Consider the following 17,267-nt stretch of genomic DNA (forward strand, 5'->3'; position numbering starts at 1 on the left):
ATAACTTTAATTTAAAAGCAGCCAGCAAGGCAGGCCTGCCTTTAAAATGACACTGGGCACCTCCGCAGTGCACCTATGGGTGCACTACCTATGCTGGGGTCTGTCCCTAAACCCACATGCCCTACCATAAACTAGGGACTTATAGGTAGGTTGACTTAGCCAATTATAATTAGCCTAATTTGCATACTGATTTTACACAGAGCACAGACCCTGGGACTGGTTAGCAGTACCCAGGGCACCATTGGAGTCAGGAAAACAAAAAAGTGGAAAATGGGGGCAACAAGTTAGGGGGCTTCTGTAATCAGCCCTGTTCTCTCACATGGAATAAATGTTTTTCCGGTTCCTGTACACTTGTTCATTTATCCTAGGTGGACCCAATACAATGTGGGTACCATCTGTGGCCCCTATCACATGAGGCACATGTGCCAAATCATTGAACGCAGCTTTGACAATGGGCAGATCCGCATGTTGGGGGAACCTGATGTACCAGGGCAGATGTTTGAGCAAAGCACATAGTGCATCCTTCAACACATTACTGGACATCGGCTGTGACATCCCTGCTGCCAAGCCCACTAAAATGACCCTGAGGCAAGAAAGTGTCTGTATGACGTGTCTCTCTTCCAGGGAAGCAAGGTCGACTAAGGGCCGGTACACAGGGGTGTGTCTCATTATCAACATTGCACCATATATGGGAATAGAAGAGAGGAGAAGTCATAAGTTGATGTATTGAATGTGTGGCCATAGTCAATCTATGCAGTAGTCACTATATTTCATCCACCTCACCTAAATTCAACTACTAATCACTGATAACATTTAAAATGGCAGCCGCCTGTCCTGCTTGCACAGTTCAGATGAAAGTGGCCTCATTTCACCAGCATTAGTCTTCTTGGCAATAGGCGGTCTGAACAGCCGTGCCACTCCTCATTGGATAAAATTATTGCCTATGGGAGACTGGGGCCAATGGAGATCACCGCCGGCAGTGACAGTCATGTACGCAGCGGGCGTGACCGACATTTACAGTGGCATAGCTCACTTGACTCCTGACACTTGTGCACGCAAGACCTCCACTGCGTGTGCTGCTGAGTTCTGACTCTGGATGCCAATTTGCCACATCCTGCTGGGGGTAGGGCCCCAGCCTTCACCCAGGAGGAGCTGAAGAAGCTTGTGGCCAGGGTCCTACCCCTGTATGGACATTTGTATGGGGCACCAGAGCAGCAGGTGAGTCTTATGTCACTGTCCTGTCTGATAGTGATGTGTGTGAGGATGAAAGGTGTTGTGACAAGGCAGATGGAGTGGATGCATGGAGATGGGTGACAAGTCTGAGCGTTAGTGGCACGATGAGATGTCTGTTGTGTGATGCCCACTGCTGTCCCTGTGATGCCACTCTACTTGACTTTGACCCTCATTACAACCCTGGCGGTAAATCCCATTTTCTGCCGTGCTGAAGACCGCCAACATACCGTTGCAGCGGCGGAATTCCGCTACAGGAATTACAACCCACATTTCAGGACCGCCACAATACAGACACCCACACAAGTCCGCCACACCAAAGGTCAGTGATAAACTGGCGATACCAAAACCTACACCATCACGCCAATAAGAATAAGCCCACGCTATCACGACCCATGAATCAACGTGGCGGTCTTACAACCGCTGTAATCCATTGACGGTACACAGCGCCGCGTTCAAAATACACACACATTTTCAAAACACAACCACATTGGACAATTTAAAATACACACACCTGATACACATACACACACCACACACCCACAACACTATAAAACACACACCCACATTACCCACAACCCCTTATAATGACATTTTTTGAAAAAGCAGAGAGAGAGAGAGAATAGCAAACACAACACCAGCATCCACAGGCACACAACACCATCACTCATACAGCATCCACACACCTCAAACAACACACACCAACACAACACTTCACACAGCACTATAAACAGCACCTCACACATCACCCACACATCATCATGGCACCTCAAAGACACCCTAGGTTTTCAGAGGAGGAGCTCAGGGTCATGGTGGAGGAAATCATCTGGGTAGAGCCACAGCTTTTCGGATCACAGGTGCAGCACACCTCCATTGCTAGGAAGATGGAGCTATGGCGGAGAGTCGTGAACAGGGTCAACGCAGTGGGACAGCATCCAAGAACACGGGATGGCATCAGGAAGAGGTGGAACGACCTACGGGGGAAGGTGCGTTCAGTGGTATCCAGACACCAGATTGCTGTACAGAGGACTGGCGGGGGACCCCCACCTCCTCCTCCACAACTAACAACATGGGAGGAGCAAGTCTTGGCAATACTGCATCCTGAGGGCCTCACAGGAGTAGCAGGATGACTGGAATCGGGTAAGTCATATCTTTACTACTATATATCCCCCCACCCCACCTGCTTGCCATCACATACCTCCACCCTTACCCTCACTCCCATCACTCCATCATCTCACATATGTCTCACTTTCACAACCCACACATCCCATTACCAAGGCCCTGCATGCAACACCTATGCATGGACCACCATCACCAAAGCATGTCCAGTACAGATACCCACACAGACCCCAAAAAACTATCACAAAAATTGCAAACACAATGATACAAGCACAGGAGTAGAAGATACCTCACCCAATGCACAAGATGGCACACACAGATACTAAAACTATGCATTTACACCCCAACAGGACCCACATCCAACGTCACTGGACAGGAGGTGCCAGACATATCCAGTCCCTGCACAGAAGAGGCCCACAGTGATGACAGCAGCTCTGCACGCCTGGATCAAGATGACCAGCCTGGCCCATCAGGGACCTCTGGACAGTCTGTTCCCCTGAAACTGTCACAAGCCACCACAGAACCTCCCCCCTCAGGAAACACCACCACAACACCCACCCAGCGGGCCCATCCCTCTGTCCCCAGGACACATCAATCAGCAGTGTGTCCACCACTACAGGGTACTCAAGAAAATCAGGGTCCTGGGGTCAGTGGCAGTGGGAACACGGCGCAGGGGACAGAGGCACAGGATAACAGGGAAGCTGGGATGACTGCTGTGCGACAGGGGGAGGACAGGCCCAGGGAACCCACTCTCCATGAGGCACTCTCCAACCTCATGGGAGCATACCACCATTCCCAGGAGACCATGGGCATGGTACTGGCCAAGATTCAGGAGACTCAGCGGCTGCAGGAGGAACACTACCTTGGGATCAGGGAGGACTTGAAGTCCATCAACAACACCCTGGTCACCATTGCAGGGGTGCTGGCAGACCTTGTCAACACCATGAGGGACACACTGTCACACAAACGGGCCCCTGACACTAGCCAGGACGATGAACAGCCCTTCACCTCCTCCGGTGCTAGTGTACAGGAGGCACTGCTACAGGACCAACAGGCCACCAACACCCCACCCCCTGCAGAAGGAGAACCAGCCCGCAAACGGTCCCTTGGATCCAGGAACAAGACAGAGAACATTGCCAAGACCCACGCCAGGAAATAAGACCCTCCTGAATGTCACCCTTCTGTCCCACTTTGTCACCCTGTCCACCTTAAACTGCCATTGCTCCCCTTCCTATGCCCCATTGGACAATGCACCTGTGAGACCAAGAGACTGTACTCTACCATGAACATTCCTCCACCATCACCCCAGCCCATTGCACAAATCCCTCCACTTATTGGCACAGAAATAAACACCCTTGAATCGCCAAACAATCTGGAGTCAGTCTGTGCTTTCACAAATGTGTAATTGCAACATCTCTGAAATATAGCAATGTCAATGTACTTGTTCACATACCAATGTTACACATTTGTAGGCCAGCAGTAAACATAGCAGAGGGCACAAAGTGGGACCCAGATCTGTGAAATGGAAAGCCAAAGTGACAAGTCAGGAACCATACACAGAAGTAAAAAGGCAGATTTGTAGTGGGTCCTACAATAGAATGAGATGTGTGAATCAGTTCCATCCTCTTACCTGTGTCTCACTGGAACTATTGCATGATGATGTTGTTTCGGTTGTCTACATCTTCTTCTTCTGCCTCCTCTTCTTCACTGTCCACAGGCTCCACAGCTGCCACAAGACCACCATCAGGCCCATCTTCCTGCAGAAAAGGCACCTGGCATTGCAAAGCCAGTTTATGCAACATACAGCAGGCCATGATGATCTGGCAGACCTTCTTCGGTGAGTAGTACATGGAGCCACCTGTCAGATGGAGGCCCCGGAACCTGGCCTTCAGGAGGCTGAAGGTGCGCTCTATTATCCTCCTAGTTCACCCATGTGCCTCATTGTAGCATTCCTCTTCCCTTGTCTTGGGATTCCTCACTGGTGTCAGTAGCCATGACAGGTTGGGGTAACCAGAGTCACCTGCAAATATCAAGGGACAACTTTTAGACATCCTCCAAACATTAGGGAATCTCCCATGCCCAGGCAGCAAATGAAACTGTGTGGGGACTTTAGGCTCACCTATTAGCCACACACGGTGCCTCTGGAGTTGCCCCATCACATGAGGGATGCTGCTATTCCGCAAAATGTAAGCTTCATGCACTGAGCCAGTATACTTGGCATTCACATGGGAGATGTAGTGATATGCCAAACACACCATCTGCACATTCATAGAATGGTAGCTTTTGCGGTTTCTGTACACCTGTTCATTCCTGCGGGGGGGGGACAAATGCCACATGTGTACCATCAATGGCACCAATGATGTTGGGGATATGTCCCAGGGCATAAACCTTTCACTGTGGGCAGATCCTCCACCGGAGGGAAAACGATGTAGCTGTGCATGTGTTTCAGCAGGGCAGATAACACTCTGGACAACACGTTAGAGAACATTGGCTGGGACATCCCTGATGCCATGGCCACTGTTGTTTGAAAGGACCCACTTGCCATGAAATGGAGTACTGACAGGACCTGCACTAGAGGGGGGATTCCTGTGGGATGGTGGATAGCTGACATCATGTCTGGCTCCAATTGGGCACACAGTTCCTGGATTGTTGCACGATCAAGTCTGTAAGTGATAATGATATGTCTGTCTTCCATTGTCGAGAGGTCCACCAGGGGTCTATACACCGGAGGATGAAGCCATCTCATCACCTGCCCCAACGGACGTGCCCTATGGAGGAGAACGGTGAGCAGAGGGTCATACACCACATAGGTTTCACAAGGCTGTTAAATTTTCTCTATGTGCCTTTGTCTGTCCGTATTCCTGGCCTAAATAGGTGTGACACAGTTAGTTTGCCTGCCATGTGGCCCCTGAAATGGCGGCTGCCTGACCTGTAAGGTGGGACAAGGGGAAATGAGGTAACTACGCTGGCATTGTACACCGTAGCGGAAGACCGCAGCGCAATTCAGCATTGGTTATCATTGGGCCATATAGGTTCCAGGAGCCAATGACAGTGTACGCCAGCGGTGACGGTACGCACCGCTGCGGACGTGACCGCCATTTTCTATCACTTCCCTCACTTGATACCTGACCTTCAACAGGAGAGGACCTACACTGCAAGTGCTGCTGTGACCTGCGTCTGGAAGCGACAATGGCTACAGTGTCTGGGGAAAGAGCCCCTGCCTTCACTGCGGAGGAGTTGGAGAAACTGGTGGATGGGGTCCTCCCCCAGTACACGCAACTGTACGGTCCTCCAGACAAACAGGTGAGAAAGCTGTGTGCATGGTGGATGGCACATGATTGTATGGAGTGTCGTGGATGGAAGAGACGGGGGGAACAGGCCAACATGTGAGGATGATGTGTGTATGTATTTCTGAGCCAGGGTGGGAGGTTTGTGGCTATTGTGTGAGAAAAAATGTACGAGGGAGTAACATCCATTCTTACTTCACTATTCCTCTAGTTCAGCGCCCACCAGAAGAAGGGGATTTGGCGTGCCATCGCCAAGGAAGTGCGGATCCTGGGGGTCTACCATAGACGGAGCAATCACTGCTGGAAAAGATGGGAGGACCTGCGCCGCTGGACCAAGAAGACGGTGGAGGCCCAGCTGGGGGTGGCCTCCCAATGCGGAAGAGGTGCCCGTCACACCCTGACCCCCCTGATGTACCGGATCCTGGCGGTGGCATATCCTGAGTTGGATGGGTGCTTGAGGGCATCACAGCAGCCACAAGGGGGTGAATAAACTCTTATTAAGCTGACTCTGCGTGCTTGACGAGGTGTCTGGGTGGGGGAGGTGGGCTGTGGGTTCCCCTAAGCCAGGGCAGACGCGCAAAGGTAGATCCATTGATTTCCAGCCTCATTCCCAGTCCAACCCCAAAAGTAGGATTTGCCCTCTACACCTAGTCAGGCTCCTATGGATTCTAGCTGTCCATAAAATGGCTCTTGACAGAGTCCCCTATGGGCATGTGCTTTTCCCCTGCCCTGTCAGTGCATGGCTTACTGCATGGGGCTTCTCCCTGTGTGTTGTGTCCGCCAACGGTAGTGGTGTTGCAGGCATTGACCATGTGTCTCTTCTGTCCCCCCCTTTTTGTTTTGTCACCCTGTCCTTGTGTGCATTAGCATCAGCTGGTGCAGGAGCAGTGGCACCGGAGCACGGAGGGAGCTGCATCCCACATGGCCCTGAAGGTGAAGTAACAGAGTCAGAAGGCACCAGTGGGACGGAGGGCGAGGGGAGCTCCACGACGGGGACAGGAGCAGACACCAGCGACAACGACTCCTCCTCTGATGGGAGTTCCGTTTCGGTGGTGGGCACCTCTGTGCCCACCCCCCCTACCAGCACCCCCCACCCAGCAGCCCCTCATTGATTTTCCCGTGACCGCTCACCCAGGAGAGTGGGCATCTCCTTTGCCCCAGGCACCTCAGGCCTTGCCCCAGTCAGCCCTGCTGGCTGCCCTCAGTGAGGAGGCTGTTGACCTCCTGAGATCCCTCACTGTTGGGCAATCAACCATTTTGAATGCCATCCAGGGTGTTGAGAGGCATTTTCAGCAAACAAACGCATACCTGGAGGGCCTTCATTCTGGCGTGGCGGCCCAACAGAGAGCATTTCAGGCTCTGGCCTCAGCACTGATGGCAGCCATTGTCCCTGTGTCCAGCCTCCCCCCTCCAACTTCCTCTACCCAGACACAATCCACTGTACCTCAGCCTATCCCTAGCACACCATCAGACCAGCATGCACAATCATGAACACACAAGAGTGGACATGGCAAACATAAGCACCACACATCCCACAGGCACTCAAACAAGCACCATCCCCATGCAGACACACCAACATCCACTGCCTCCACTGTGTCCCCCTCCTCCACATCCTCCTCCTCCCTCCCTGTCTCGTCTCCACTCACACCTACATCTCATCCACTACCTCCATCACCAGCATGCCCTTCACCACACATCGCTCACGTGCAAGCACAACCCCCACTACCATTCACACATCCCCTGTGTCCCTCTCCCTGTGTGTCTGTGAGCCCTCCTCCCAAAGTACACAAACACAGGCACACACCCACCCTACAGCCACCCACCTCACAACAGCTTCAGGCCCATGCACCTTCACCCAAATTCAGCAGACGTGCACCTCCTACAACCACTACCTCTTCCTCCATTCCCAAACCCCTTCCATCTTCCCATCCCAGTGTGTCTAAGAAACTCTTCCTCGCTAACTTTGACCTCTTTCCTACACCTCCTCCCCATCCTTCCCCTAGGGCCAGGCTGTCCAGGTTCCAGCCCAGCACCTCAGCCACCAAATCATCCAGCACAGTGGTCTCAGCAAGTCCGGTCACATCGCGGGCAGTACCCATCAGGGCTGCCAGAGTGCCACCTAGCGAGGCCAAGGAACAGGCCATTCTGCCACCTGCCAAGGTGAAGAAGGTGCCCACATGCCGGAGGGAGAAGCCACACCTACCACCAAGCAAGGGCTCCTCCAACCAAAAGGGGACGGTGGCAAGGCAGCAGCAGCGACATCAAAGGTGGGGAAGGAACACAAGCCGAAGAGCTGGTCAGGACATGGCACGGAGGCTCCAGCTGAGGAACCAGAGTCCCCCTTCTGTCAACCATAACATCAACCTGTACGGCGGTGGACACCACCACCTGCACGTCTGCTGCCTCAGCAACAGTCCCCAGCATCATCCACAGTGGGCAGCCTTCTGAGGCTGCAGGAGACGTCCTGGTGTGTTCCTCAACAGATGTAGACACATGCACCACCGCCAGCACCTCTGCCACAGACACCGCCGCAACCACCGCCACCAGCCCCGCGATGTGCTCAGACAGTGCCACCACAGCTGACATGGCAATCATACCCAGTGGCCAGCCGTCTGAGGCTTCAGGAGATGTCCTCGACCCTGCCCAGCGTACAGGCATGACTCCCAGCACTGTTTGTTCCTGCATGTGGCAGGCGAAGTCGCAGCAGGGTGGAGTGTGTCTCTGCCTCCATGGAGTATCATTCTACCTGTTCCCAGGCAATCTCGTGGCACACACACACACACAGGTGAGGGAATGGGACCTGCTACACTGCATGTGAAGCACTCTGGGTACAAAGGCCCCTCCAGAACCAGTGGAGAAAAGCATCCACTACCCCAGTCCTTGGCAGGATGAAGCACTCTGGGTAGAAAGCCCCCTCCAGAACCAGTGGAGATTCACATCCACTACCCCAGTCCTTGGCAGGATGAATCACTCTGGGCACAAAGTCCCCTCCAGAACCAATGGAGATTCACATCCACTACCCCAGTCCTTGGCAGGATGAAGCACTCTGGGCACAAAGCCCCCTCCAGAACCAGTGGAGACTGACATCCATTTGAGAGACTGTGGCTTTGCACTCCCCAGGATTAAGCAGTGGGCAAACCGCCCACTGGAGAGAATTGAGAGACTGTGGCTTTCTCTCCCCAGGATAAAGCAGTGGGCAAACCACCCACTGGAGAGACTTGAGAGACTGTGGCTTTGCACTCCCCAGGACCAATCAGTGGACATGGAGCCCCCTTGTGGAGCAGTGGCGTCGTCCGTTCATCCGGCTGAGGTGCCCTCCCTCCCGCTCCCCCTGAGGTGCCTGTTTATTTTCCATCTGATGCCCCTGCAGTGTTCTCTCCGTTTCGAGTCAGGTATCTTGTGTAGGCTTCGCCCATGCATTTTGGGACACTGATCCACGGACAGGGATTTCATTCATATCTGGACTTGTGTAGTTGGTGTACATATTTGTATATACTGATATTTGAATTTGGCCTATCTGAAATTTCAATGATTACACTTGTTACAATCATTTCATTTTGTCCTTGCGTTCTTCCAGGGGGTGACAGGGTGTATATGTAATGTTGCTGAAGTATTTGTGTGTATGGTGTTGTGGATGAGGGTGGGGTGGGGGTGTTGCGTGTGTGTGTCACTCTCTTTTCCATCCGCCCTTCCCTGTGTGCTAGGTGCAGTACTCACCGTGGTCGTTGCCGGCGTCTTTGCTTCTCCTGATTCAAGAGGAGGTAGACCAGCATGGGCAGGACCTGTAACTCGGGCTCCATGGCGTCCTGGTTGTTCGTAAAGTGTCGAAAGGTGAGTGGTTTCCGTTCAACAGACTGTTTCCGTTGTGCTTTTGATGGCATTGGTACCGCCCCGGAAAAGGTGGCAGATAGGCGTGTTGTAATACAGTGGGCGGAACCTTGTCTTTCGCCTGTCTGTTGGTGGTGACCGCCGCGGTGTTTGTTTCTACCGCTGTGGTGGTCGGAGTGTTAAAGTAGCTGTCTATGTTGGTGGTTTCCGCCATGGTCGTGATTCCATTTTTTTTTGGCTGGCCTGTTGGCAGTATTGCCGCTGCTTTAACACCGACCGCCATTGTTGTAATGAGGGCCTTTGTCCTTATGTCTGTGTCACCCATGCAGGTCAGCACCCTGCAGAAAAAGTGGATTTGGCATGCCATCGCCAATCAAGTGCGGACCCTGAGGGTCCATAGCCGCCAGAGTACCCACTGCAGAAAGCGGTGGGAAGGCCTGAGACACTGGGCACGCAAGACCCCAGAAGCCCAGCTGGGGATTTCCTCCCAACGAGGGAGCCCATACCATTCAGACAGTGACTTATGAGGGCATTTCCTTCCAATTTGGGATTTGTGTGGTCACCCTCAATACAGTTTAAGAGCCCAGCTCCTGCCATCAGCATCAATACACCTGAGGTGTCAGGGCATTGCCATCAGTATCAGTCTACCACTATGACAGGTAATTAGTGAGTCCTCAATCAGCTGCCATGTACTGTATGTGTAGATAGGCACAGTGGACCCAGATGTCACTGTGCTATTTGTCAATGGATAGGTGGGCATGCTACCTACCCATGGAGGATACTGTTGAGTAAGTGGTACAGGATATGTCTCCATAACCAACCATGAGAATGTGACACGTACTGGGCAAGTATGACTAGCATGACCCTCATCAAGTACATGATTGCAATTGTTCCACCATCAACAGTTTACATCAGCATTGCTGTAGTTTCCCTCATGGTGTCCTACTGCTGTAGCATGTATAGGTGAGGGCATGGCCTGCCATGGTATAGCAACAGATCAACAGATAATGATGTTGTGTGAATGTTGTTTGTATTGACCAATTGCAACCAGTCTTTCTCTGCCACCCTTCCTCCCTCTCCTCCTCTGTCTTTGTGTGCTTTGCATCATCAGGCGAAGGAGAAGGGGCACCAGCGAGTGGGGACGCTGGAGCCCACGGGACCCAGGCGGCTAACACCAGCAGAGCCGAGGGGACCAGTGGGATAGAGGGTGAGGGGATTGCCACAGCGGAGACAGGATTGACAACAACATCTTCAGATTCCTCTTCTGATGGAAGCTCCCTGGCGCAGGCGGACCCATCTGGGACCATCCCAGCACCGTTCTGTCTGCCAACCCCCTTACCAGCACCACCCTACCTGTTGCTCCGCACCCAGTTGCCCGTGTTCACTCACCCAGGAGGGTGGATATCTCATTCGCCATAGGCACCTCCGCCCCTGCCCCAGTCAGCCCTGCTGCCCTCAATGAGGAGGCTATTGACCTTGTGAGGTCCATCTCTTTGAGGGCAGTCAGCTATCATGAATGCCATCTAGGGACTGGTATCACAGATGAAGCAGTCCAATGCCTACCTGGAAGGCATTCACGGTGCCCTGGCTTCCCTTCAGAGATCCTTTCAGGCTCTGGCCTCCGCAGCCAGTGTCCCTTCTTCTTCTGTACCCCCTCCAACTACCTGTTCCCAATCCCACAGCCCTCTCCCCTCACCCATCCAAGGCACACTTTCATACCAACATGCATCCACATCAACAGACATGGATCGCAAGGACAAACACCAGCACCACAAAAGACACCACCGCAATGCACACACACAACAGACACATGCAGATAGAACAACGTCCACTCCCTACACAGACTCCCCCACCACCTCCCCCCTCACATCACTCATACCTGCAGTCACCACATCATCACTCGCAGATCTTGCCACGAGGGTACTCATTCCCATGGTCACAACAATAGCAGACCCCCATACATGCACTCCATATACCACATGTGCACTCAGCACAACTGTCAACATCACCACATGCAGCACATCCACCCTACCTGCAAACACCACCACAACACACATTCACACATCCACCCTGCCATCTTCCTGCATCTCTTTCCCCCACCTCCCACTACACCTAAACACCCAAACTCGCCCACCCAACAGTCACACAGCACACACATGGCATCTAATCTTGCACCTGCACCCAGGACACCTCACTGTACACACCTCACAACCACTGCCTCTCCCTCCACTCCCAAATGTTTATCCCATGAACAACCTTGTGCTCCTAAGAAATGTTTCCTGCAAGAGTTTTCCCTGTTCCCTCCCACTGTCCCAGTCCCTGTTCCCCCACAAAGTGCCTGTGTTACCATCCCCAAATCCCTGCCTTCCACCTCCCAGTCCACCCATGGTCCCCCTAGTACAAGCCATGCCCCACCTAAGACTTCTACCCCCACAAAGGCCAAGGTTAGCCCTCCCAAACCCAGACCCAAGCCCCCTCCCCAAAATTAAAGTCAAAACCTAACCCCCCAACCCAAACCAAAGGACCCCCCCTCCAAGCCCCCACTTAAGGATCCCCCTCAAAACCCAACCCCCCCACCTTGGACCGCCCCCACCCATCTGAGGTGCCTGCTTGCCCCATCGATGCCCCTACCATGTGGAAGCCACTTTGCAGTCAGGAGTCAAATGGGGCCATGGACATTGTCCTGTGTGTCTGGGGCACGCAATACAGTTGGACTGGCCAGTAGGCCTATATTGTATATAGTTATTTATGAATTGCGATTTTCAATATATATCTGCACCTGGGACCCCTTGGTGTCGAGGGTAACTACCTGTCCTGGCTTTCCCTCCACATGTATGTGTTGCATATGTGCGATGTGTTGTATGTGATTTGTGTTATATGTGTGAATGTGTCTGTTGCTATGGGTGTTCGTTTGTGTATGTGTGTGGCCGTCGCTAGCCGTGCTGGGTGTGTGTGTTGTGTGTGGGTGTGTACTAATGGCCTTCCCTCCAGTGTGTGTGACCTCATAATATGGTCTGCGGAAACATGCTTCTGCCGGCCCGGAGATGCCTACCGCCGGCCTTCGTGGCCCGTCCGCACTGGGGGGACTGGTGGTGACTTGGCTGTGTTCTGGGCAGAACACGACCATGGTCATAACTCCGCTGGGCCCGCAGCAGTGTGACTGGGCAGTGTGGCCTCCATCCCGGCAGTCCTCAGACCACCAAACTCATAATGAGTGCCTTAAGTAGAGCTATTGCAGTCGCAGCACAGCTGAAGACGCATAGAGCTGCCTGGCAGAGATCTATAAATATGGTGGATCCTACTCTTCCAAGACAGCAGAGCACATTGTTTTGCTGACATGGCACAGTGGAATTAAGATCTTATTAGGGTTTCAGATAATGCACTCAAAACAACCCAAAAAATATCTGATAACTGTCCATCTAGGTGAAGTGATTATCACAGTTAAGGATAAATGAAAACTGTAGTTATTGTCTGCAGCTCCTGATAGCCCATTAAACACAGTAAGAGCTGCTGCTAATTAGCATCATCAGCTACTGTGTAGAGCTCTCCTGTTTGCCCTACGGCTAAATAGGGCAATGTGGCACGATCGCTTATTGGTGCAAGTGCTGCACTGCCTTAATGGCCAAAACCATTAAAAAAAGTTTTAAAGATCCAAGTTGTACAGAATTATTCAGTTAATGAAATTAACAATGTTGCCTACCATAAGCTCATTACTGTGGTCCGCAGAGAGATGCATTGGTGACCAGAGCGTGCAAAAGTAAACTAATTACTAATTATGGTACATAAGGCAATTTACGGTGGTGGACATGATTAGTTTACAAATATCCATATACCAGCAGAGCAGGATCTTACATTCCAGTAGAAAACAACTGCGGGTTCCATCAAAGATAAACCACCCTAGGCAGGAGGGTGGTATTTTTCTGTGGAGCAACCTAACATATAATTTATGTTTATGAGAGCAAATCCTGCAATTTAGAAAGGCCAAAAAGCCTCAGCTTTTTAAGTGACTTGATATGTTGGCTTTCTATGATATATAAAGTACTTGGTTGCTTCAGGGGTTAAGCACTATATAATTGTAAAAATTATAGTTTACATTTTACAAGGTTTACACATCAACTATGCCAATTCATTGATAGCCACAATCCACTCAACTTGCTTTCCTGCATGCCTCATTAGTCACTTAGTAGCAAGGATGTTTTCTCCGAATAGAGAGTTTTCCCTCTCTTCTAAAATGCCGAAACATTCTGAAGACTCTGCACATATCGGACCAGAAGGTTCATTTTGTTCATTTTACCAGGACAATCAACCTACAGATTCAGTACAAATGTCCCTCTCTTGGGTTTGTGAGCCCTGTTAATTACTTTGAAATAGAAAGGCAAATGGTCCTCGAAGAAGTCACCCTTTCACACTAGCTTACTGACACTCAGTAATGTCCATCGGGGTCCGAGTTCTTTCTTCATGAATTCAGTAGGACATCAGTGCTATTTCAGACACAGACAGGTACTACCTGAACAAACATGTTTGGGCAAAGATTCCAGAGTCCTATCATGGAAGCACATACTATCGGAAAACACTAGCAGGAAGAAACTTATAAAAGACTGCTGTCCATCTGTCAGGGGTACAAGATGCAAAGGTTGATGCCATCAACTGATCGTTCCAAAGTAATCACAAGTAGGTCCTGAATGACTTCTCTGGTTGGGGCTTCCCTCAAATAGAATTGTTACAAACTTTGCAAAATCGCAAATGCCAAAAGTTTGCCTCCAGGTTCCTTGAGCCCGGAATAAGAAGCAAACACTCTTTTGATTGATTAATCAATCTTTGACTTTCCACCAATTCTACTGATATTCTCTGTTCTGATAAACATAACACACTGCAAAGCCAGAGTGGCTTCACCAGTGATGTTTCACCAATCTTCTCCACATGTCCGAACCTCCATACAAGAGGCTGCTGTGCAGTCGTGACTTCATGTTCAAATTCCAGGTCAGATCCTGTACCCTTTCCTACCAGCACTGACGTTATCAGTTTGGGATATAACCTCATCCATTGTGGTCATCTAAAGCTGTAACAAGACAGCATGTACATCTTGAAGAGGCCACAGTTTCTCACTGGTTCAAATGGAAACAATTGTGCATTTAGTGCATGTAAAACAACCTTGATCCTACACAGTATCAGGAAGAGGCAGTTCTCTCCTGCTTGTTGCAATGATAGGAGATGTGACTTTGGAACCGGGTGACCCAGGTTTGAATCCCTGTGCCTAAAAATCTGAAATTAATTTGTGCAGTCTCCATTTGATGTACATGATCTTGTAGATTGTGCCCCAACCGCCCATGTTATGTACAGTACTCCCCACCTAGGCTTGGGCTATTATATAGCTACATGTACACACATGCATACTAGTTATAGGTGTAATCCTCAAATGATTTTCAAAAGGGAATCAAAGTGAATAATGTTATTTTAAAGTTCACAGGTCTGCCTTTTTAGCCTATACTTAAAGCTTTGTTATAACACTTATCCTGGAAGGTAGGCTTTCTGATGACTATTTCACAGCGTTGAGTTAGTGAAACACAAGCACTGTGCTTTCTTGAAACACGCAAAAACTATGCAATATGTAAAAAGTGGTCACAAGAACTCAAAGATGTTTCTCTTGCAAAGTGGTTTTGGAGAATTTCCTTTGCATCTTTTCGAAATCCTTATTCTTCAACTGAAAAAGATGATTATATGCAGAATATTAGAAGAATGCTGAGGTCCTATCTAGGCAGAACCAAAGACTCCAGAAAATCAAAACAGTTTTTCTGCGCTTTTTGGCTCATTTACATAGGTTCACTGCTTCAAAATCGTCCCATTTTAAGAAGGATAATAATTTGTAACTCTTTTGTTAGTACATTGCCTTTTTTACCTTCATGACATTTTCCAACTTCTTTTAATGGGATGGGTTTGATGCTGTATCCCCTGTTTAAGATCATCAGTGAAGAACTGTTGCAAGGAGAGGAAAAGTTACTTACAAGTAATTGTATCTCTCTTTCAAGGGAATCACACTGAAATGTCAAGCAATCCTCCTTCCTTCATGGTGACAATATCAGAAAGGTTGTTGCCTATTAGCCAGGAACACAGGTCTGTGTAAAAATTGACCTGATGTAACTGCCCCTGACAGTCCATCATAGGATAATATTGGTGAAGGCTCCTGAAAATAGCTATTAGAGTTTACTCTTTTCCGCCAACTGTAGCCTATTTGGCAGCATTACCATTGTTTTCTTTTATTTTCCTTTGAAAAGTATTGTAAAAGTTACTTCTAGCTTCATGTCTTAATGGTAGTAACGTTTAAAGTTTGAACTGGCCTTTTCAATGAAAATACAATCTGGCCCACATATCCTGTTGATGAGCATCTACATTTTTTTTTAAAGTCAGCTTTTCAGGATAAGAATATTTGCATATATTTAAAAAATGTGCTGTGGGATCCTCCATGTGAAACAATTTAATGGTTGTCATGCCAATGGAGATTATTATGAAGAAGTAGGTTTACAGGTAATTAACTTTCTAATTCTGTGGCAAGCTAGAAAAACCCAGAGCTGATTAGTGCACATTCAGCGTTTTTATAGGGCTCTGTATTACCATTCCTTAATAGAACAACTGTTCTTTTCCATCAACTTAAAACTGAATGTTCTGGCATGGCTCATAGAAACCAGTACAAATCTGGCTCTTTTTTTGTTTCATAGACATTTTCTGATCACCCAAATGCCCATAATTCATTGGAGGTATTTAAAGTCTTACTTGTCATTTGAGGTTTGAGAGATATAGGTTATTCACTGGAAACCACCATGTCTACAATGCACCAAACCCACTTACCCTGCCTCATTTAGAGGTGACAGAACTGTTTTTTTTCCAACAGTGAGGGCTCAGCTGACTCTGCAGGCAATAATAACTTAAAAGTTAGGGTGGCCTGCTTGGCATGACATTTGTGATAGAAGTACTCCTGCGTATCGATAGAAGAACTTTCACCAAAGTGGTGTGCAGTTAAAAAACACATGGCATGTGAGCACGCCCAGAGTGGGGAAAGTCAGGGTTTGCGGCACCCAAGTGGGAATAGTGAGCCCCTTAACACTCTGCAAGGCTATGGTTTCAAAATTACAACCATAATTTATAGTCTTGCTCAGTGACTGCTGAAAGAAACACATGGTATCAGAATATCATGTGGTGGAATTACTTTTGATAAGGTACTTAAAATAACATCTAACTAACTCTTAATGTTTTAAGGAATAGATCCAGTAAGGTGAAAACAAATATTTTGACAGACGTTTAGGAACAGGTTTCAAAGGTGTTTAGTTTTATGTTGCTATATAAAGCAAATTTATAGTAGTACACCTGGTGAAAGTCTTGATATATATACACATACTTGTTCTTTTGAAAGTGCTTTCAAAATATTACATGTGCTTTTTCCTCACATTTGATATTGAATACTAATTGATGTTTGACAATTATGTTTTGGTCAGGAGAAGAAGAGTTCTACAGTGCGCATCCCCATTTCATGACTCAGCGAGCATTGTACCTGGTTGTGTATGACCTCAGTAAAGGATCCGCAGAAGTGGATTCCATTAAGCCCTGGCTATTCAATATTAAGGTATTTGGTTGTGAATTTGACCTGCACATTTGAGACAGTGGGGCCATTGTATATGCTGATTTACTGTGATCTTCTTGATGTGTCATATAGTGAAAGTCTGAGTATGTTTGATAGTTTCTTGAACATGAAGTTTTAAAAAAAAAATTCAATAAGGAAGACTTCTTGGTGCGTCAGAGGTAACTAGCTGT

The 17,267-nt window shown here is 49.2% G+C and overlaps 1 protein-coding gene across 3 annotated transcripts in view; it reads left to right on the forward strand.

Annotated features, from left to right (window-relative positions):
- The window catches only part of LRRK2 (leucine rich repeat kinase 2), a 1,446,345-nt gene that overhangs the window by 731,307 nt on the left and 697,771 nt on the right, over positions 1-17,267 (forward strand). For all 3 annotated transcript variants that reach the window (XM_069229760.1, XM_069229761.1, XM_069229762.1), the window contains one exon: positions 16,952-17,079. In XM_069229760.1, the coding sequence (XP_069085861.1) occupies positions 16,952-17,079 (128 nt within the window). The remainder of the gene's footprint in view (positions 1-16,951; positions 17,080-17,267) is intronic.

Source organism: Pleurodeles waltl, chromosome 4_1, assembly GCF_031143425.1.
Source record: "Pleurodeles waltl isolate 20211129_DDA chromosome 4_1, aPleWal1.hap1.20221129, whole genome shotgun sequence".
Taxonomy (NCBI): domain Eukaryota; kingdom Metazoa; phylum Chordata; class Amphibia; order Caudata; family Salamandridae; genus Pleurodeles; species Pleurodeles waltl.